This window comes from Oncorhynchus clarkii, chromosome 28 (assembly GCF_045791955.1).
Source record: "Oncorhynchus clarkii lewisi isolate Uvic-CL-2024 chromosome 28, UVic_Ocla_1.0, whole genome shotgun sequence".
Classification (NCBI taxonomy): Eukaryota; Metazoa; Chordata; class Actinopteri; order Salmoniformes; family Salmonidae; genus Oncorhynchus; species Oncorhynchus clarkii.
Window position 1 is genome coordinate 3,512,447 of NC_092174.1, and position 21,534 is coordinate 3,533,980.

At 40.7% G+C, this 21,534-nt stretch overlaps 1 protein-coding gene across 3 annotated transcripts; it reads left to right on the forward strand.

The window, feature by feature from the left end:
• The first annotated feature begins 279 nt into the window (after nucleotides 1–279).
• LOC139386663 (ependymin related 1) lies at nucleotides 280–20,380 on the forward strand. 3 transcript variants are annotated; one of them, XR_011629090.1, is made up of 4 exons: nucleotides 323–697; nucleotides 2,093–2,301; nucleotides 16,726–18,358; nucleotides 19,624–20,380. XR_011629090.1 is itself a non-coding variant. In XM_071132436.1 (3 exons), the coding sequence occupies exons 1-3, from the start codon at nucleotides 396–398 to the stop codon at nucleotides 16,914–16,916; spliced, it is 702 nt and encodes a 233-aa protein (XP_070988537.1). In that variant the 5' UTR covers nucleotides 280–395; the 3' UTR covers nucleotides 16,917–20,380. The 3 variants fall into 3 exon arrangements, 1 of the variants encoding a protein (XP_070988537.1); XR_011629091.1 differs by having other exon boundaries at nucleotides 16,726–17,182; nucleotides 19,615–20,380; XM_071132436.1 differs by having other exon boundaries at nucleotides 280–697; nucleotides 16,726–20,380.
• The last annotated feature ends 1,154 nt before the right edge of the window (nucleotides 20,381–21,534 follow it).

The following is a 21,534-nucleotide window of genomic DNA, read 5'->3' on the forward strand; positions in this document are numbered from 1 at the left end:
TATTTTTTGATAAGTCAAGACCCAAACGGCGTTCCATACTATGTATGGACTATTATTTGTTGGCTATTATTTATGTTTATATCATTTATATAAATAAATTGTAAAGAAATAAAGATAAGTGGGCAAATATCAATTTGAAACATGTACATTTCAAAATGCTAAATGTTCCTGTGCTTGTTAAATTCTAAGGTACGACTACATATCATGCTATTTATGTTTACAATAATTAATATAACAATGTTACCGTAAATGTATCCTTTTTATACAAACATGTTTATTATCATAGGACGGATTTGCGACTGCGTGAGCTGCTCTGAAAAAACCAAAGGGCTTTTTATTTGAGTGTAACGGTATCAAAGACTCAGTGGTGTTATCAACCTGCTGCCACATATCAAATGAAATCAACAGTTCATGATTTTTACCTTCACTTGAATGAATTCCATATCTCCAGGATGACTCATGTTGTATCTCTTGTGTTTGCATTTTGCTTGGGAGCGGTGGTACCTGCTTTGAGCTACCCGGAGACAGCTTTCGCACCGCCGGTTCAGCCCTGTCTTGCGCCCTTGCAATGGGAGGGCAGATCCGTCGAATACAACCACAACACAGGACGAAATACACGGGCCTCGGTGTCGTATGATGCACAGAACCACAGAATAAGGCTTCTTCAACAGAATAAAAGACATACACCATGCCAGAAGTAAGCAGGCTACTTTGAAACATTCGTTTTTATTCATGAATAGCGTTTGTCCAAATGCTGAGGTCAAGTAAACAAAGGTTAGGTATTGTGGATACTGATGAAATACCGATGATGGCCGCTACAAAGCGTCAATATGGCTTGAGCTGTCCCTCTACCATTGTGATTGCAGACCTAAATAGACAATAACAGCAAAATTATAAAACAAAAATATCCAATCTAAGACATTTTGTGTGATATTGAACCTTTACCAATATAATAAGACTATAAATGTTTTTGTATTCATATTTTAAATAATAAGCATATGTGTTCTTTATGAACTAGAACTGTTTTATGTTCAGACCTATGAGTCAGCATTGCTGCTGACCTTCATGAAAGTAGTTGATCCAGTGCCCTGTTTTTGGATAAGCTCTCCGTACCCCTAATAGGCCTAATATGCTCACCAGTGCGCCGCAAAATTAATTTAGAAATCCATGTTATTCAATTATTGCACCCACACTGCTCACACGCGACAACAAGCGTCTGCGATGCCAAGGGCTAAAATAGAAGTCATTCCTATTTCTGACACCGATTGCGCTGAAAGTCCTGCCTCTCCCATCTCCTCATTGGTTTATAGAAGCAGGTACCCACGTGCCATCTCCTCATTGGTTATACCCACGTGGGTGATTGAAAGACTGATTGAAAGACGAACTGTTTTGCCGGTTGTCGTGGTAATACTATGAAAGATGCGATCACCATATAAGTTCAATGATGAAAAAGCCTGCAAGGAGGAGAGATGACTAGAAACGATTCAGTTGGCCATTTTATGTGTTGATTAATGGTCAGAGTAGAGGAGTTTCAGGTAAAATAACAACTCATTGTTTATATCCCAGGACAAATTAGCTAGCAACAGCAAGCTAGCTAAATAGGACAAATTAGCTAGCAAGTGCAAGCTAACTAGCTAAATTGCCATACATGATTAATGCTTTTCGACCTGTCCCCAAATTAATGTCATTAGTTCAGAGTTTGTTTTGATATTTTAACCTGCGTGTTGTGATCACTTTTGGTGTAGGGGGACAAAATACATTTATGCACGATAGTGCATGCGCGCAGCCGGTTTTGGGTTCCATGTAAGTAAAACAAATGACAACAGCCAGAGCCAAAAGAGGAAAAGCGTTTTTCTCACAGCATAGATAGACCTTGAACAATAATCTAATTACTTGGTTATTATCAATGATCAATCAGTAATGCAAAAGGCAATATAATAGGCCTAATGTTAAAAGGACTAACCCTGCATTTCTTGTTGAATAGCTACTATTTACCTAGCTACAGTATGATTGATTCAAATCACATGCATTTTCTCCTATTATTACAAACTTGACATTTTAATATTTCCTTTGTTTTGCACTCACTCTCCAGATACTTTGAGTTTATCTACCTGTACAACAGTGGCCTGCTGTTCCAGATCGAGCAGAAGACGAAGCAGTGTTCTAAGATCCCCTTGACCCAGGCCTGGGACCCCTTTGACATCCCTATGAACTCCACCTATGAGGACCAGTACTTTATCGGTGGACCTGGAGACATGATCGAGGTGCAGGAGTGGTCAGATAGGAAACCAGCCCGCAAAAGTAAGTAAGTGCCTTTAAACAGGGTATGGTAGTAGGTTCCAGGCGCACCGGTTTGTGCGTCAAGAACTGCAATGCTGCTGTGTTTTTCACACTCAAAAATTGTCCACCACCCAAAGGACATCCAGCCAACTTGACACAACTGTGGGAAGCATTGGAGCCAACATGGGCCAGTATCCCTGTAGAACGCTTTCGACGCCTTGTAGAGTCCATGTCCCGTCGAATTGAGGCTGTTCTGAGGGCAAAAGGGGGTGCAACTCGAGATTAGGAAGGTGTTCCTACACTCACTCCATTGTGTTACCAGGTGCTTGTTGAAAAACTGTATACTTAGAAGGAAGTGAAGGTCCATTGAAGACCAAAAAGTTGGTTTATAAATGTTTGGAAGCATCAAGCTCACCTGGCTGGCAAACACCATCTTATTTAGAAGAAACAGGAAATGCTTCAATGTTTACTTTTATTTTTATATACAGAGCAATGTAGAAATCAACTTTTTCAAGATGAAAGACAATGGCCAGAGCTTACCCATAATGTTGCACAATGATTTAAGTCATTGTTTTAGTCATTTGGGCTTGAGTGACAAATCCAAACTGCAAATCCGTGTGAATGAACAAATTATTTTCTGCCTACATTTCGTTTCAGGGCTGGGTTTTATTTGAATGTTACCACCCACCAGCGTGGCATTGCTTATTTATTTAATTAACCGTTAAGTTAAGTCCGTTAAGAACAAATTCTTATTTACAGTGACGGCCTAGGAACTGCCTTGTTCAGGGGCAGAATGACAGATTTTTACCTAGTCAGCTCGGGGATTCGATCTAGAAACCTTTCGGTTACTGGCCCAACGCTCTAACCACTAGGCTACCTGCTGCCCTGATTATTATTAATCAGAAACAACTGTAAAGTTATTCTTCTTATCGACTCAGATGAACCAAACAGCCTTGTGTTTTACTTGGCCACCTGAGCAATGGTTAAAATACATTTAAAATATGGGGTGCAAATTTAAAATAGGGGGTGGGGTGCAAACATATGTTTTTGCACCATTTTTTTTTTACCAGAACATTATCATAATCCATTGGATAATTTATAAATGTTCACTTATTTTTTAGCTAGTCTGTTTAAAAAAATATATATTATAGTTTTATAAATGGTATAAATGTGTGATTTGCTTCCCCCATAGCCCCAGATCTTTAAAGTTTTGTTTCACTATGCGCTCCACTGCAATTTATAGAAGATATAACAATAGGCCAGTTTGGCCCAAATTTTTTAAATTGAAATTTTACCCCCTTTTCTCCCCAATTTCATAGTATCCAATTGTCATTGTATCTTGTCTCATCGCTACAACTCCCGTACTCCCGTACAACTCCCGTACGGGCTCGGGAGAGACGAAGGTCAAAAGTCCTCCGAAACACAACCCAACCAAGCCGCACTGCTTCTTAACACAGCGCTCATCCAACCTGGAAGCCAGCCGCACCAATGTGTCGGAGGAAACACCGTGCACCTGGTTAGCGCGCACTGCGCCCGGCCCGCTACAGGAGTCGCTGGTGCGCGATGAGACAAGGATATCCCTACCGGCCAAACTCTCCCTAACGACGCTAGGCCAATTGTGCGTCACGGACCTCCCGGTCGCGGACGGCTGCGACAGAGCCTGGGCTCGTACCCAGGTTCTCTGGTCGCACAGCAATGCAGTGCCCTAGACCACTGCGCCACCCAGGAGGCCCAGTGGGGCAACGTTTTCCCTAAATCAATACTTATGACATAATCAGCTCCAGAACCAGCCATAAAGCCAGTTGGCTAATATTTTGAATACGGTGTAGTAATTTTTTTTTTAAAGCAACATCTGATAACATTAGCTAGCTAGATAATGTTAGCATTCAAGCTAGCTTCACTGACAGCCTTCAGTGCCTTATTTGTTAATGTTTATCAACTCCACGTGGAAATTCTCATACCCAATTTGTGAATATGTATAAGTAGCCTTCATCATTCTTCGGTTGAACCTAAACATGCATTTCCTCTCTAGGACAGGAAATTACAATGAAATAGTGGTGGCAACTTCCTCTGGGGAAGTCCGTTAAAGAGGAATTTCCCCCTGGCTCTCAAAATACAGTATGAACAGTGTAGTACAGTTCAGTGTGTCTCAGGTGTAGTAAAGTGCAGAGAACTGTAGCTACAGATTGTTACAACAGATGTTAACCAAAGATTTTTGGTTACTATTACTGGGATTTACAGGATGGGTACTGTTTGGTGTAGCATAGGAAATGTTCGACCAATTTTAGCTTGGCAATGCTGTTTTCGTCCTCGATATGTGGAAACAGAAGCCTCAAAATGTCTGTGTTCTGTTGCAGGGGGTCCGTTCGAAATTTAGAAAATGCTTCGTTATTAAAATCAATACTTTTCAAATAAAATTGTATTTGTCACATGCGCCGAATACAACAAGTGTAGACCTTATTGTGAAATGCTTATTTGCCCTCACCATCCAGAAACATTTGCTGAATAAACTAAAGGAAAAATAGTAACAAAATAAAATAATAGCAGATAACAATTGATCGAGACAGGTGCGTGTCCACCCCAAAGTGCCGCATGTCATGATGACAGACACCAGTCTCGATGAATGAGAGAATAATTTAAATAGACAAGATGGAGACGTACACATGGTTGGATTACTTGATGGAGCAAAATCTGTATTTACTTTAGTAACTGAGCATTTTCTGAATTCAAACTGACCCCCTGCAAATGAACATGGATATTTTATGAGACTTGTGTTTCCACGAATTGAGGACGAAGACCACAAGGTTGGTCAAAAATTCTGTGCTACACCAAACGGTACCTATTCTGTAACTCGCAGTAAGGGATACCAAAATGTTTTGGTTAAATCACATTATCTGGTGTAACAATCTGTAGCTAAAAGAACTGGTGGGGAATGTACAATAATGGGAGAGGTGGTCATGATGGAATTGCCATTCCAAAGAAACATACAGTAAGTTCAGGGAACACTTGTAGGTGGAGTGTTGTCATGATCAAACTGCCATTCAGCTCCTCTTGAGTCATCTTCTGCTTGAAATCTGGCATAATGTCCAATCCATCAAGAGGGATATATTTCACAGGATACAGTTCTGCTACAATGACACACGCAGGCAAATTAATTATGTTTCTCTCCAAAAATCCACTCCAGGAAGAATTCCAGGCACCACACGGTATGATCTGTAAGACAACCAATTTATAATAAATTAGATTTCATTGCACAATTTGAACGACAGTTGAACTGTGCCAGCATAACAACATTTGGGTAGACTAGTTGAACATGCATACATGTGCATAGGCACAGAGATTACATTTAGAACAATATCTAGCCTAATAGAAATAAATATAGCGTGACCCTCAACCTTTGCACAGTGACCAGACCGTGCAAATGTACTGAAGTAGGTAGGCTGACAGTATCAAGCTACAGCCATGTCTAACAGGCATGTTTAGGAAAATATTTGCTCAGTAAAAATAATCAAGCGTATCAGTTTTTGAGACTTACAACTGTTAAATTGTTGTATTTTTGTTTCTCCTCACTGTTAGCTAGCTAGTAAACCAAACTAGCTTAGTTGCTGGATAGCTAATATATGTTATTTACAACTGTTTGGAATCCTATCTTGCGTCATGCCTATAAATTTGTCATTTTGAAATGCATCCACGGTCATAATCATAAGCAATGTCAACCCTCATCAATTATGCTACATAACTAGCTAGTAAAACTATTTACAGTTGCTGATGTTACACGTTTGCTAAAAGGTTACAAATGGGAGGCCTTGTGCATAGTAACAAGTTAGCAGGTGCCAGGCTAACTAGCTAGCAATCTCCAGTCATGTACTAACGTTTGCTGGTAAACCTAGCTTTAGGTGGCTGGTTGTAATGTTATACCTTGCTGTTTAGTAGCCATATCTACGACTAAAAAGAGAAGAGCTTTTACAATGGAAATACAATAGATCTCCGACTGTAAAACCTCTTCTATTTATAGTCATAGATATGGCTACCTGTAGTTGTTTAGCAAATTTTGTCATCTAAACCCAGCAAAAAAAGAAATGCCCTTTTTCAGGACCCTGTCTTTCAAAGATAATTCGTCAAAATCCAAATAACTTCACAGATCTTCATTGTAAAGGGTTTAACTTCTGTAGGGTAGGGGGCAGCATTCGGAATTTTGGATGAAAAGCATGCCCAAATTAAACGGCCTGCTACTCGGGCCCAGAAGATATGATATGCATATAACTGGTAGATTTGGATAGAAAACACTCTAAAGTTTCCAAAACTGTTAAAATAGTGTCTGTGAGTATAACAGAACTGATTTGGCAGGCGAAAACCCGAGACAAATCCATCCAGGAAGTAGTTTTTTTGGGGTTTTGTAGTTTTCTATTCAATGCCATTACAGGATCCATTGACTTAGGACTCAATTTGCAGTTCCTATGCCCTCCACTAGATGTCAACAGTCTTTAGAAATTGTTTCAGGCTTGTATTCTTGTAAATGAGTGAGTAAGACCAATCTGAATGAGTGAACCCTGACGTGTCACAGAGCTTTTTCATGCTCAATCCCGAGAGAGTGCATTTCTTGTTTACCTTTTATATTGAAGATGTTATTTTCCGGTTGAAATATTATAGATCATTTAGGCTGAAAACAACCTGAGGATTGAATATAAACATCGTTTGACATGTTTCTATGAACTTTATGGATACAATTTGGATGTTTTGTCTCCCTGTTTTGACTGTGTTTGAGCCTGTGGATTACTGAAGAAAACGCGAACAAAACAGAGGTTTTTGGATATAAAGAGACTATCGAGCAAAAGGAACATTTATTGAGCAAATGAATGCAACCATATGCAGATCATCAAAGGTAAGGGATTAATTTCCTCTCTATTTCTGAGTTTTGTAACTCTTCTGCTTGGCTGGTTACTTTTTGTAATGATTTGTCAACTGGGCTATGTTCTCAAATAATCGTAAGGTATGCTTTTGCCGTAAAGCATTTTAAAAAGCTGACACCGTGGTTGGATTCACAGGAAGTTAGGTTTAAAGATGATGTAACATATGTTTTGTTTTCTGAATTTTTATAATGAGTATTTCAATATTTGAATTTGGCGCTCTGCAATCTCACTGGATGTTTGCCAGGTGGGACGTAGCGTCCCACATACCCTAGAAAGGTTAAACACGGTTTCCCATGCTTGTTCAATGAACCATAAACAATTAATTAACATGCACCTGTGGAACGGTCGTTAACCTGTTGGATCTCTAGGGGCGCTATTTCATTTTTGGATAAAAAACGTTCCCGTTTTAAGCGCAATATTTTGTCACGAAAAGATGCTCGACTATGCATATTCTTGACAGTTTTTGAAAGAAAACACTCTGAAGTTTCAGAATCTGCAAAGATATTGTCTGTAAGTGCCCCAGAACTCATTCTACAGGCGAAACCAAGATGATGCTTCAAGCAGGAAATGAGCAGAATCTCTGAAGCTCTGTTTTCCATTGTCTCCTTATATGGCTGTGATTGCGCAAGGAATGAGCCTACACTTTCTGTCGTTTCCCCAAGGTGTTAGCAGCATTGTGACGTATTTGTAGGCATATCATTGGAAGATTGACCATAAGAGACTACATTTTCCAAGTGTCCGCCTGGTGTCCTGCGTGGAATTCGGTGCGCAAACGCCAGCTGCTTGTACTTTTCCATTTGATTGAGGGGAGAAACCATGCTTCCACGAACGATATATCATTGAAGAGATATGTGAAAAACACCTTGAGGATTGATTCTAAACAATGTTTGCCATGTTTTCAGTCGATATTATGGAGTTAATTTGGAAAAAAGTTCGCGTTTTGAGGACTGAATTTTCGTTTTTTTTTGTGGTAGCCAAATGTGATGTAGAAAACGGAGCTATTTCGAATTCACAAAGAATCTTTTTTGGAAAGACTGAGCATCTGCTATCTAACTGAGAGTCTCCTCATTGAAAACATCCAAAGTTCTTCAAAGGTAAATTATTTTATTTGAAGGCTTTTATGTTTTTGTTGGAATCTTGCGTGCTGGATGCTAACGCTAATGCTAACGCTAAATGCTACGCTAGCTAGCCACTTTTACACAAATTATTGTTTTCCTATGGTTGAGAAGCATATTTTGAAAATCTGAGATGACAGTGTTGTTTACAAAAGGCTAAGCTTGAGAGATGGCATATTTATTTCATTTCATTTGCGATTTTCATGAATAGTTAACGTTGCGTTATGGTAATCTGCAAAGATCCCCCCCCCCCCCCCCCCCCCACCCCGCATAGCCTGCTGGGTAACGTAGCCTAAATGTTATTAACACATAACAACACATTATCCTTCCTTTAAAAGAAAACTACTTTTCTAAGTAACTACAAATGTCACATCACATTTGTTTACCCAACCTGCATAACATGCAATTTTTAATAACACACATTTCTTTCCCCCAATTTGTATTGTTTTTTTTTTTACATTGCTCTCATCACTTAAGAGGCAATAAACATATTCTGATTTATTATTTTTTCAACTAAATATAGTCTGTCCAACAATACTCTATTGTGGCTCTATTTCTTTTCACATAAACAAAACATTCAGTCCAGGTGCCTCTTTTTTAAAAACGTTTTATTTATTAGCAATTGGCCTAGCCAGAGTGGCCTAGCCAGTCTCCAGACCTTAATCCCATAGAAAATCTGTGGAGGGAGCTGAAGGTTCGAGTTGCCAAACGTCAGCCTCGAAACCTTAATGACTTGGAGAAGATCTGCAAAGAGTAGTGGGAGAAAATCCCTCCTGAGATGTGTGCAAACCTGGTGGCCAACTTCAAGAAACGTCTGACCTCTGATTGCCAACAAGGGTTTTGCCACCAAGTACTAAGTCATGTTTTGCAGAGGGGTTAAATACTTATTTCCCTCATTAAAATGCAAATTAATTTATAACATTTTTGACATCCGTTTTTCTGGATTTTTTTGTTTTTATTCTGTCTCTCACTGTTCAAATAAACCTACCATTAAAATTATAGACTGATCATTTCTTTGTCAGTGGGCAAACGTACAAAATCAGCAGGGGATCAAATACTTTTTTCCCCTCACTGTACATGTATCTTATACCGTTTTAAAGGTAGTCTTGTTGTTAATCCCACCACAGTGTCCTGTTTCAAATAGGCTTTACGGCGAAAGCACCACAAACGATTATGTTTGGTCACCACCAAACCACAATAAAAACAGCCATTTTCCCAACCAAAGAGAGGAGTCACAAAAAGCACAAATAGAGATAACATTAATCACTCACCTTTGATGATCTTCATCAGATGACACTCATAGGACTTCATGTTACACAATACATGTATGTTTTGTTTGATAAAGTTCACATTTATATAAAAAATCAGTTTACATTGGCGCGTTACATTCACTAGTTCCAAAAACATCCAGTGATTTTGCATAGCCACATTGATTCAACAGAAATACTCATCATAAATGTAGATGATAATACAAGTTATACACATGGAATTATAGATATACATGTCCTTAACGCAACCGCTGTGTCAGATTTCAAAAAAACTTTACGGAAAAAGCAAACCATGCAATAATCTGAGACGGTGCTCAGAACAAGTCAAATTAGCCGCCATGTTGTAGTCAACATAAACCATAAATTACATGCTAAATATTCCCTTACCTTTGATCTTCATCAGAATGCACTCCTAGGAATCCCAGGTCCACAATAAATGCTTGATTTGTTCGATAATGTCCGTTATTTATGTCCAATTAGCTACGTTTTTTAGCGTGTTTGGTACACCTATCCAAACGCTGGTGATGGGCGATCATTTTTTCGTCAAAATCTTAAAAAAGTTATATTACAGGTCGAAGAAGCGTTTCAAACTAAGTACAGAATCAATCATTAGGATGTTATCATAAATCTTCAATAAAGTTCCAACCGGAGAATTCCTTTGTGTCTTGAGGAGGAACGGAACGCAGGAAGATATCATGTGGTATGCGCGTGACCTGGAACTGGCTCTCTGCCAGTAGTCTGACTCATTCCCCTCTCATTCAGTCCCACAACACAGTAGAAGCCAAATTTCTGTAGATGGTTGACATCTAGTGGAAGCCCTAGGAAGTGATTCTTCATTCATATCCCAAGGGGATTTCAATAGGGAATGGGTTGAATAAATACCAACCTCAGATTTCTTACTTTCTGTTTGGATTTGTTCTCAGGTTTTTGCCTGCCATATGAGTTCTGTTATACTCACAGACATCATTTAAACAGTTTTAGAAACTTCAGAGTGTTTTCTATCCAATAATAATATGCATATATTAGCAACTGAGACTGAGGAGCAGGCCGTTTACTCTGGGCACCCCTGGACACCTTTCATCCAAGCTACTCAATAGCCTTTCAGGGGCTCTGACAGTCTTTTTTGGTCATTCTGCTGAAGTGCTTCCTGAAACAGTTGGACAGCGTTGTCAGTCAGGGTGTTCTGACTGAATTGTCCATTTCTAAAGGCATTTGACGCTTCAGCAGTATCCTCCTGATGATCCTCAGTCCCTTGAGTGAATGGCTGAAGCCTTAGATCCACTCTGTTTCGTCTCAGTTGTGATCCATGCTCCGTTTGGATCTCATAGGATCGCGGTGCAACTTCTCTCTGCACACACCCTTGCTGCATCCAGATTCCTGTAGTAATGTCTCGGAGTCATACATGATCTCCAGGTTTCAGTTCAGGTAAGTGTCTTGCACTTTTGCCGTGTTGCTGTTTTTGTCTGTCTTTCTGTTTTTCCTTTGCGAATAGTGACTTTGTGAGCACCTCTGGGTGTTAGCAAGTCCTCATGGATGGGTAGGTTGGTTCTGATGCGACGTCCCATCAACATTTGTGCTGGTGAAAGTCCGTTCTGCAGTGGTGTGCTGCGGAAGATCATCAGATTTTTTTAGGAAATCCTCCTTTCCAACGTGTGCCTTTTTTATCAGACCTTTGACGATTTTGACTGAACTCTCTGCTAAGCCGTTGGACCTTGGGTAGTTGGGGCTGGAAATGTTGTGTCGGAATCCCCAGTCATGAGCGAACTATCGGAATTCGGAACTTGAGAACTGCAGGCCATTGTCTGAGTACAGTTCAGATGCAACCATGTCTTGCAAAGACTGATTTCAGGTAGGTGATTACAGCTTTGCTGGAGGTAGTTGGCAGTGTTGCTACTTCAGGGTAGTTTGAGTAGTAGTCGGTAACAACAATGTGACTTTTGCCATTGCAGTCAAAAAGGTCAACTCCAACTTTGTAGTAGGGTCTGTTGGGTACTGGATGAGGGATTAGCGGCTCTGCTTGCTGCTTTGGCAGTTCACATGAAGCAGTGGTCTGGCTGATTTCCTGGTTCAATCTTGGCCAGTACATTACTTCTCGTGCTCGTCGTTTGCATTTTTCCTCACCCAAGTGGCCGTTGTGTATTTTCTGTAGCATTTCTTTACATAGTGTCATGGGAATGATAATCTTGTTGCCTTTGAACACTGTCACCCACAACGGTGCACTCAGCTCTGCACATCCAGTAATCCTGTATTCTCTTTGGACAGTTGTTTTTCTGTGCGGGCCATCCTATCAGTGTTGTTTCTTTCAACTCTGTCATTGTTTGGTCAGCCGCAGTCTCTCTTTTGATCTGCTCCATTCTCTCAGAAGACACAGGAAGTGATGCTACGATCATGTCAACGTAAGCCTGAATCTCAGTGTTTTTCTGTGTGTCAAAGCTCTCTTTCTTGTTGACTGCTCAAGAAAGCGTGTCGTGGCGAACATGAACTTTCCCGGGGTATAGATCATCTTCACATCATACTTTTGCAGTCGGATCCACATTCTCTGGATTCTCATTGGTAAATCATTCAGTTGCTTAGATATGATTGACACCAATGGTCTGTGGTCGGTTTCTACTTCGAAGTCTCGTCCTTAGACTTATTAGTGAAACCTTTCACAAGCGTATGTGCTCGCCTGTAGTTCTTTCTCTATTTGTGCATACCTTGTCTCTGCGCCTGTCAAGGCTCTGGACTCATAAGCGACGGGTTGCCATATGTCGTCATGCTGTTGCAGAAGAACTGCTCCCAGGCCAAACTGACGCATCTGCAGAAATCCTTGTGCTTTTCTCTGAATCATAGAACCTGAGCACTGGCTCTTCTGTGATTGTCTTATTTAGGTTTTTGAAGCAGTTTCCCTGTTCATGGGACCATTCCCATTCATTCTTCTGTTCCAGAAGACATCTGAGTGGAGCGGACTGTGCTGACAGTTGAGGTATGAACTTTGCAAGGTAGGGGATCATGCCCATGAAGCGTCTCACGTCGTCCTTGTTTTTCGGGCGCTCCATGTTGTTGATGGCTGATGTTTTCCTCGGGTCTGGTTTGACTCCCTCCCCTGAAAGTACGTCTCCCACGAATGTAAGTGTTTTCACACCAATCTCGCATTTGTCCTTGTTTAGTTTTAGGTTGACTTTCCGTGGTTGGCAACTTGAAATGCTTTATTGAGATCTCTTGGGTCTAGACATATGCTGAGATCGCCCTTCTTTTTCACCACAATAACCAGTGAGCTTACCCAGTCTGTAGGTTCATCCATTTTTGTCCATCTTTTCCATGCGTCCGAGTTCCTCCTTGAGCTTTTTCCTCAGTGCAAATGGAACTTTTGCATGCATGCACAACTGGAGTAATTTTGTCATCAGTACATATTGTGTTCTCCTGGTAAACATCCAAGACCCTCAAACACATCCTCATACTCAGCCAGTAATGAGTTTTGGTCATTTTCACTCTGTTGTCACTACATACACTCTTTTCAACAAATTGAGCTTTTCACATGCATTGATTCCTAGAATAGGCTGTACACTCATTTCCACGATCAGCAGCTGTGCTCTGAACTGTTTTCCTTTGTGCTGTAAAGTTACTATGCAGCTTCCTTTGACTGGTACGTTCTCCCCAGTATAACCAGTAACCTTAATTTTCACCGGGTGTATTTTGCTCTTCACCTTAAGTGTTTTGTAGTCATCCAGCGACAACAGGTTTACCTGTGCTCCAGTATCAAGCTTGAATGGTATTATAGTTTCATTCACAGTCAATGTCACAATCCATTCAGCTTTTACTGCATTGCATATTTCCACAGAATCAACAAAGAATTATTCAATATCCTCCTTGACTGTGTGAACCTTTTACTTTGTAACCTCAGCTTTGCAGCATTTTTAGACATTATTATTTATTATTATTAACATTATTATCATTATTAACAGTTGTTGCATGATTTTCCATATGGAGGGCAATTTTTTGGCTTGTGGATAAATCCACATTTTCCACATGTAGTGTTTTGATGTCTCTTTTGCTTGTTTTTGTTGTTGTGTGTGGTGCTCTTCTCTTTTTATTGCATGCACTGACGTCTCATCCTTGCATAGCTCTTTAGCTTGTGCTCTGGTGGTTTCAGCTGCTCGGCACATATTCACTTCACTAAATCTTGCTCATGCAGCAATCTCTCCTTGAGTCCATTATCAAGTATGCCACAGACTATCCTGTCTTTCACTAGTGAGTCTTTCAGATTTTCAAATTCACACATTTTGCTCAGTGTGTTCAGCTCAGCCAAATACTGGTCAAAACTGACTCCCTGATTCTGATCATGAGAGAAAAACTTTTATCTCTCAAACGTGACGTTCTGGCTTGGTACAAAGTATCAACCAAAAGTACCAACTAAAAGTACCAACCTCAAATTTAGCCATTAGCACAGTCCATGTCAAGTTTGCATCATCTTGCTGAAAGTTATTGTAAATGTCCAATGCATCCTCTCCAATAACATGCAGATAAATGGAAGCTTTCAATTTGTCATCATCTCCCCCTGCTCCACTGGCTGCTAGGTAGATATTGAATCTCTGCTTGAAACGTTTCCAATTGTCAGCTAGATTGCCTGTTAACTGCATAGGAGTAGGAGGACTAAGCCTATCCATGACGGAGAACAGGAACAGTGTCAATTTCTCTTACTTCAGCATGTTGCTCATCAACTTGCTCGTCAGATTCCAATGCAGCATCGCTCTCGCTGCTGTCACTCTCGCTGCTGTCACTCTCGCTGCTGCGGCTCGTTGTCCTCGCTCTCGCTGCTGTCACTCTCGCTGCTGCGGCTCGTCCTCGCTCTCGCTGCTGTCACCCTCGCTGCTGTCACTCTCGCTGCTGCGGCTCGTTGTCCTCGCTCTCGCTGCTGTCACTCTTGCTGCTGCGGCTCGTTGTCCTCGCTCTCGCTGCTGTCTCGCTGCTGCGGCTCGTTGTCCTCGCTCTTGCAAGCTAGCATCTTCGACTACTCACGTCACTTGACTTGTGGTAGAATGTTAAATTTTCGTTGCAGAAATTTGCCGAGTTACTCCTTTATTTTCTTTGTTGTGTCAAAGCGACTACCAATCTAACACCATGTTATGTTTGTTCCTTGTATGATGACAAACCGGGGCGTACGTTTAACTACTTTTAATGAACATATACTTCAGCTAGCAACTGCCCGAGTTACACCAGGAATGCACAATCCGTCCATCAGTGCTCAAACTGTCCACAATAGGCTGAGAGAGGCTGGACTGAGGGCTTGTAGGCCTGTTGTAAGGCAGGTCTTCACCAGACATCACCCGCAACGACGTCGCCTATGGGCACAAACCCACCGTTGCTGGACCAGACAGGACTGGCAAAAAGTGCTCTTCACTGACGAGTCGCGGTTTTGTCTCACCAGGGGTGATGGTCGGATTCACGTTTATCGTTGAAGGAATGAGCATTACACAGAGGCCTGTACTCTGGAGAGGGATCGATTTGGAGGTGGAGCGTCCATCATGGTCTGGGGTGGTGTGTCACAGCATCATAGGACTGAGCTTGTTGTCATTGCAGGCAATCTCAATGCTGTGCGTTACAGGGAAGACATCCTCCTCCCTCATGTGGTACCCTTCCTGCAGGCTCATCCTGACATGACCCTCCAGCATGACAATGCCACCAGCCATACTGCTCGTTCTGTGGGTGATTTACTGCAAGACAGGAATGTCAGTGTTCTGCCATGGCCAGAGAAGAGGCCAAATCTCAATCCCATTGAGCACGTCTGGGACCTGTTGGATCGGAGGGTGAGGGCTAGGGCCATTCCCCCCAGAAATATCCGGGAACTTGCAGGTGCCTTGATGGAAGAGTGGGGTAACATATCACAGCAAGAACTGTCAAATCTTGTGCATTCCATGAGGAGGAGATGCACTGCAGTACTTAATGCAGCTGGTGGCCACACCAGATACTGATTGTTACTTTTGATTTTGACCCTCCCTTTTTTCAGGGACACATTATTCCATTTATGTTAGTCACATGTTTGTGGAACTTGTTCAGTTTGTCTGGTTGTTAAATGTTGTTCATACACATATTTACACATGTTAAGTTTGCTGGAAATAAACGCAGTTGACAGCGACAGGACGTTTCTTTTTTTGCTGTGTTTAGATTAGCTGGGTACACATGTTAAGTTTGCTGGAAATAAACGCAGTTGACAGCGACAGGACGTTTCTTTTTTTGCTGTGTTTAGATTAGCTGGGTACCTACCTAATTAAGTCAGCAAACATAAAAATGATTTGATTTCCCCCCCCACTGTAACACAGTGTGTTAGCTAGCAACACACAATATGGGTTTCAGTAGATAAATGAAGTTATTTTGTCAGCTTGTATATTTAGCAATGAGTCCGCTGATAGGAACATCACTGAAAGACATCCAATAGCTCTACTGAACAAGGACAACCATATCTACACACACAATGACATAATGAAAACAAGCCCAGATTCCCCCAGGGTGAAAATCCCCTTTATTAAGGGTGCTCAGTGCAAAGTGCTTGTCAGGAGATGACAAGCAACTTATTTCAAAATGGCATCATGTGAGTCAGTCAACAGTCAACACAGATTTTGTCCACTTGACCCCTGGTGGCGATTTCCTAGTTGTCTTGCTGCAAATTGGCTCTTGGTGAAATGGGATCGTTTTCACCACTCTGAGAATACAGACCCTTGCAAAGTATCCTATTTGTATGTTGTGATGTCTAACTCATAATTGTGCATTATTGTGGAAGATATCCATGTGCATAGTGTTTTTTCAAGTATACATTTTAAGAGATTTTCAGATTTTATTGAAAATATCATGATAGAGGTAGTTGGCCAGATTCAAACATAAGCAGACACTGTAGATATGTGTCAAATGCTGCGCCAGTACTGCTAGGCCACATTAGCCACTATGTGACTAATGTTTGACTTCTTAAATCATGTGGAACTGACCACCAAGTCACAGCCTTGCCATGGACTGATTAACCTGTGTGTGTGTGTGTGTGTGTGTGTGTGTGTGTGGCGGGGAAGCTCATGTTTTTAACCTATGGTATTCTATGTAGACGCAACAGAACATTTTAATGTACAAATTTCCCCTCAGGGACAATAAAGTCAATCCTAATCCTACCTCTCCCTGCTACACCAGATGAGGCGTGGGTGGGCGTCTACACAGTGAAGGACTGCTACCCTGTCCAGGAGACCTACACCAGGAACAGCAGCATCACTACCTCTACCCGCTTCTTTGACCTCCAGCTGGGCATCAGCGACCCGGAAGTCTTCACACCGCCCAGCAGCTGCCAGTCGGCCCGCCCAGAGAGGATGAACACCGACTGCTGAGGCCTTCACCTTTCCCCTTTGACCCATGCTCGTTGACCCCATGCTCTGTTTTCACATTTCCCCCACTTTTAACCAAATTTAACCTTTATTTAACTAGGCAAGTCAGTTAAGAACTAATTCTTATTAGTGCCGGTTTCGGTGTAGGTCCAACTGTCCCAGCATCCCGGTTAGAGGATGTAGAATGACCAGCAGGAGACAGAGAGACAAGGCACACTTTATTACCACACACACACACACACACGGCAAACAGGAAGAGGAGACTATTAGTAGTGTAAGTGTTGTAGTGGTTGTCTACAAGAGAAGAGCATGTATTACATAATGGCATTACAGGCTAATGACTATGTAATAGCAATGAGGATGACACGTACTATAATGGTCAGGTATTAGCATAAGCTAATGTGGTACACAGTAGGACACAATAGTACACTATGGACAGAGCTACTAGCATGTATTAGCAGCTAGGCTAACAGTATGGCTTACAAAGAGAAGTTTGTAGCAGCCAACTAATGTAGCACACATTATGACAGTATATACAGGTGGGCTAGCATAGCATACACAAGATACAATTAGTGGCTAGCATATGTAAGATATACAAGAAAAGCTAGCATGCTAGGCTAGCAGGCCACAGGCTGTAGGTAGTAGCACACAGTATATACAGTGGAGGCTAGTAAGCTTCAGGTTATAGGTACAGCATACAGAACTATGTACAGTAGGGAGGAGTTTGCATTAGTGTTAGCAGCTAGGAGTTAGCATGCTATTTGGCTAACAATGGACATCTTGGTAGAGGCTACGATTCGTATGAGGAAGTGACCGGATGTTACCGGTCGGCCATTTTAGGTGAGCAACTCGAAGATCTAACTGGTAGCCATCTTGGGTTCCATAACAACAATGAAGGGATTACTCCTCATGGCCTGGATACTGTACTGTAGCCAGAACTATGCCAAGCGGGTAGATAAAACAAGTTATGTTACATGGGATTTCAGACAGAAGTAATCCTAACATAAATAATGAAATATGTATAAGCATATACTAACATAATAATATCAGCCTATAACTTGTAAGCAGATGTTTTGTAGTGATTTATGTTGAAAATGTAAAGAATATTTGCTTGTCTATGGTGTGTAATGAGGAGCAACCAGATGGTGAATTTGACATATTTATTAATTTGCTTGTTCCAGTTCCTAATAAGCATGCATCCATTAAGAAAATGACTGTAAAAAATGTTAAATCTCTGTGGATTGATGAGGAATTGAAAAATGTTATGGTTGAGAGGGATGAGGCAAAAAGATTGACCAATATGTCCGGCTGCACAGCCGATTCGCAAACATACTGTACATTAAGAAATCATGTGACTAAACAAAATAAGAATCTGTACTTTGAAACAAAGATAAATAATATAAAGAATTATAATAAAAAGCTTAAAATCAAATCAAATTTTATTTGTCACACACATGGTTAGCAGATGTTAATGCGAGTGTAGCGAAATGCTTGTGCTTCTAGTTCCGACACTGCAGTAATAACCAACGAGTAATCTAGCTAACAATTCCAAAACTACTACCTTATACACACAAGTGTAAAGGGATAAAGAATATGTACATAAAGATATATGAATGAGTGATGGTACAGAGCGGCATAGGCAAGATGCAGTAGATGGTATCGAGTACAGTATATACATATGAGATGAGTATGTAAACAAAGTGGCATAGTTTAAAGTGGCTAGTGATACATGTATTACATAAAGATGCAGTAGATGATATAGAGTACAGTATATACGTATACATATGAGATAAATAATGTAGGGTATGTAAACATTATATTAAGTAGCATTGTTTAAAGTGGCTAGTGATATATTTTAGAGTACCTTAAATGAAATTTGGGGCAAAAAGGCAACCTTGGCTCCATCATTCATTGAATCAGATGGCTCACTCATCACAAAATCCACTGATATTGCCAAGTACTTTAATGATTTGTTCATTGACAAGGATAGCAAACTTAGGCATGACATGCCAACATCAAATTCTGAACCTACACATCCATTTATAACTGACCAAATTATGAAAGACAAGCGTTGTAATTTTGAATTTCGTAACTTGAATGTGGAAGAGGTGAAACAATTATTGTTGTCTATCAACAATGACAAGCCACCTGGGTCTGACAACTTGGATGGAAAATTACTTAGGGTGATCGTGGACGATATTGCCACTCCTTTTTACCATCTCTTCAATCTAAGCCTACAGGAAAGTGTGTGCCCTCAGGTATGGAAGAAAGCAAAAGTAATTCCGCTACCCAAGAATAGCAAAGCACCCTTTACTGGTTCAAACATCCAACCAAACATCAGCCTGTTACCAACCCTTAGTAAAGTTTAGGAAAAAATGGTGTTTGACCAGATACAATGCTATTTCACAGTAAAAATAATAATTGGTCTCCTCACAGTCCCCAAATCCAGAACAGATTATGGGAGGTGTACAGTACTACATAGAGCCATGACTACATGGAACTCTATTCCACATGAAGTTACTCATGCAAGCAGTACAATTAGATTTTTTTAAAACAAACAGATAAAAATACACCTTATGGAACAGCAGGGAATGTGAAGACGCACAGACATATGGATACACTCACACATGATAACATACGCACACTATACACACATGTACACGTGTGCATTTTATGTCATAGATATGTGCTAGTGAAGTAGTGGACTGAGGGCACACACATAATCTGTTGTGAATTGAATTGTAATGTTTTTAAAACTGTATAACTGCCTTAATTGTGCTGGACCCCAGGAAGTATGCTGCCTTCAAATTAATTTGGGAAGGGTCCGTAAGTGTGTTGAGGTGGAGGACAGATAGGTGGTTGGCCGAAGCCTTAAGGGAGGAACAGATTTTTTTGTATATGACAGTAAAACATTCTTGTGACACAAATTTGTTGGCCCCTTCAATTCTTACACATTTTCTCCTAAAACATATATTCCAACACTCAGCCGCTAAGACAAATTTGCTTAACTACTAAACTTAAAACCAATCAGAACTCCCGTACATACACCTCGTGATGAAGGCTATGCTTCTATCTATGATGTAAACACAGCTTCTTGCGAAAACGTGAGCTGCTGTCTAATGAAGAGGAACATATACATAGCTAGCTAGCTCCCAGACTGAAAAAATAGAAATATCCGTTTTTGAGTGCACTTGAAATATGTTGCATACAATACGAATTGTCTTGACAATATGAAGAAGTAAATCTGTTTACCATTTAGCCAATTTATTGAAAGCTAGCCAATGTTAGACAAGCCTACTGTAAATGTCAACTTGTGTTTCATTAGCCATCTCTCTGTCAGTTAATTAAATTGTTGAATCATGTTTTGGTATGATACATACAGTATGTCTCATTTCAAATAACTAGCTGCAGGCTTAAAGAAACATATACTTTGCATAGAAACCCAAATAAAAGCATGTAGATAGAAAGATGTGTGTGTGTGTCATGTATGCTAGAATGAGGGTTTAAAAGTGACAGCTGCATATTAGCCAATACTAAATGGCATAGCCTACACATAAAGCATACCTTGTAATACAATATTTTCAAAAAAAAAACAGTTGTACAATGTGCTCTGCAATAAGATAACTAGAGTTTGATTTGTAAAGCAGATGAGTTCTCAAATAGCATCTGCCCAATACCATGGACGGCATGCATAATGTGGTTGCTTTGGAATATAAGGTACAGAGAATGATAAAGAACCTGTAGAATTATAGAAAAAGCAGTTGGGAAATTAATGTTTGAGTTTCAGATGCATGAGTATATTTAGGTGGTTAAAATGAATAACTTTCCTACTAACAGTGCCGTGGGGGGCTCAATCGTACAGTCCAGAAATGAGAGCTTTGCCATCTATTCCAAAAGCCTGGCACTCTGATGGAAACATTAGAACTGCCATCAATACATGCTTCTTTGTAGGAGCATTTGTGTGCCCGGGCCCCATATTGAAAGGCCCCCACCCATGTACAGTGGGGAGAAAAAGTATTTGATAACCTGCAAAATCGTCAGTGTTTCCTACTTACAAAGCATGTAGAGGTCTGTAATTTTTATCATAGGTACACTTCAACTGTGAGAAATGGAATCAAAAATCCAGAAAATCACATTGTATGATTTTTAAGTAATTAATTTGCATTTTATTGCATGACATAAGTATTTGATACATCAGAAAAGCAGAACTTAATATTTGGTAGAGAAACCTTTGTTTGCAATTACAGAGATCATACGTTTCCTGTATTTCTTGACCAGGTTTGCACACACTGCAGCAGGGATTTTGGCCCACTCCTCCATACAGACCTTCTCCAGATCCTTCAGGTTTCGGGGCTGTCGCTGGGCAATACGAACTTTCAGCTCCCTCCAAAGATGTTCTATTGGGTTCAGGTCTGGAGACTGGCTAGGTCACTCCATGACCTTGAGATGCTTCTTACAGAGCCACTCCTTAGTTGCCCTGGCTGTGTGTTTCAGGTCGCTGTCATGCTGGAAGACCCAGCCACGACCCATCTTCAATGCTCTTACTGAGAAAAGGAGGTTGTTGGCCAAGATTTTGCGATTCATGGCCCCATCCATCCTCCCCTCAATACGGTGCAGTCGT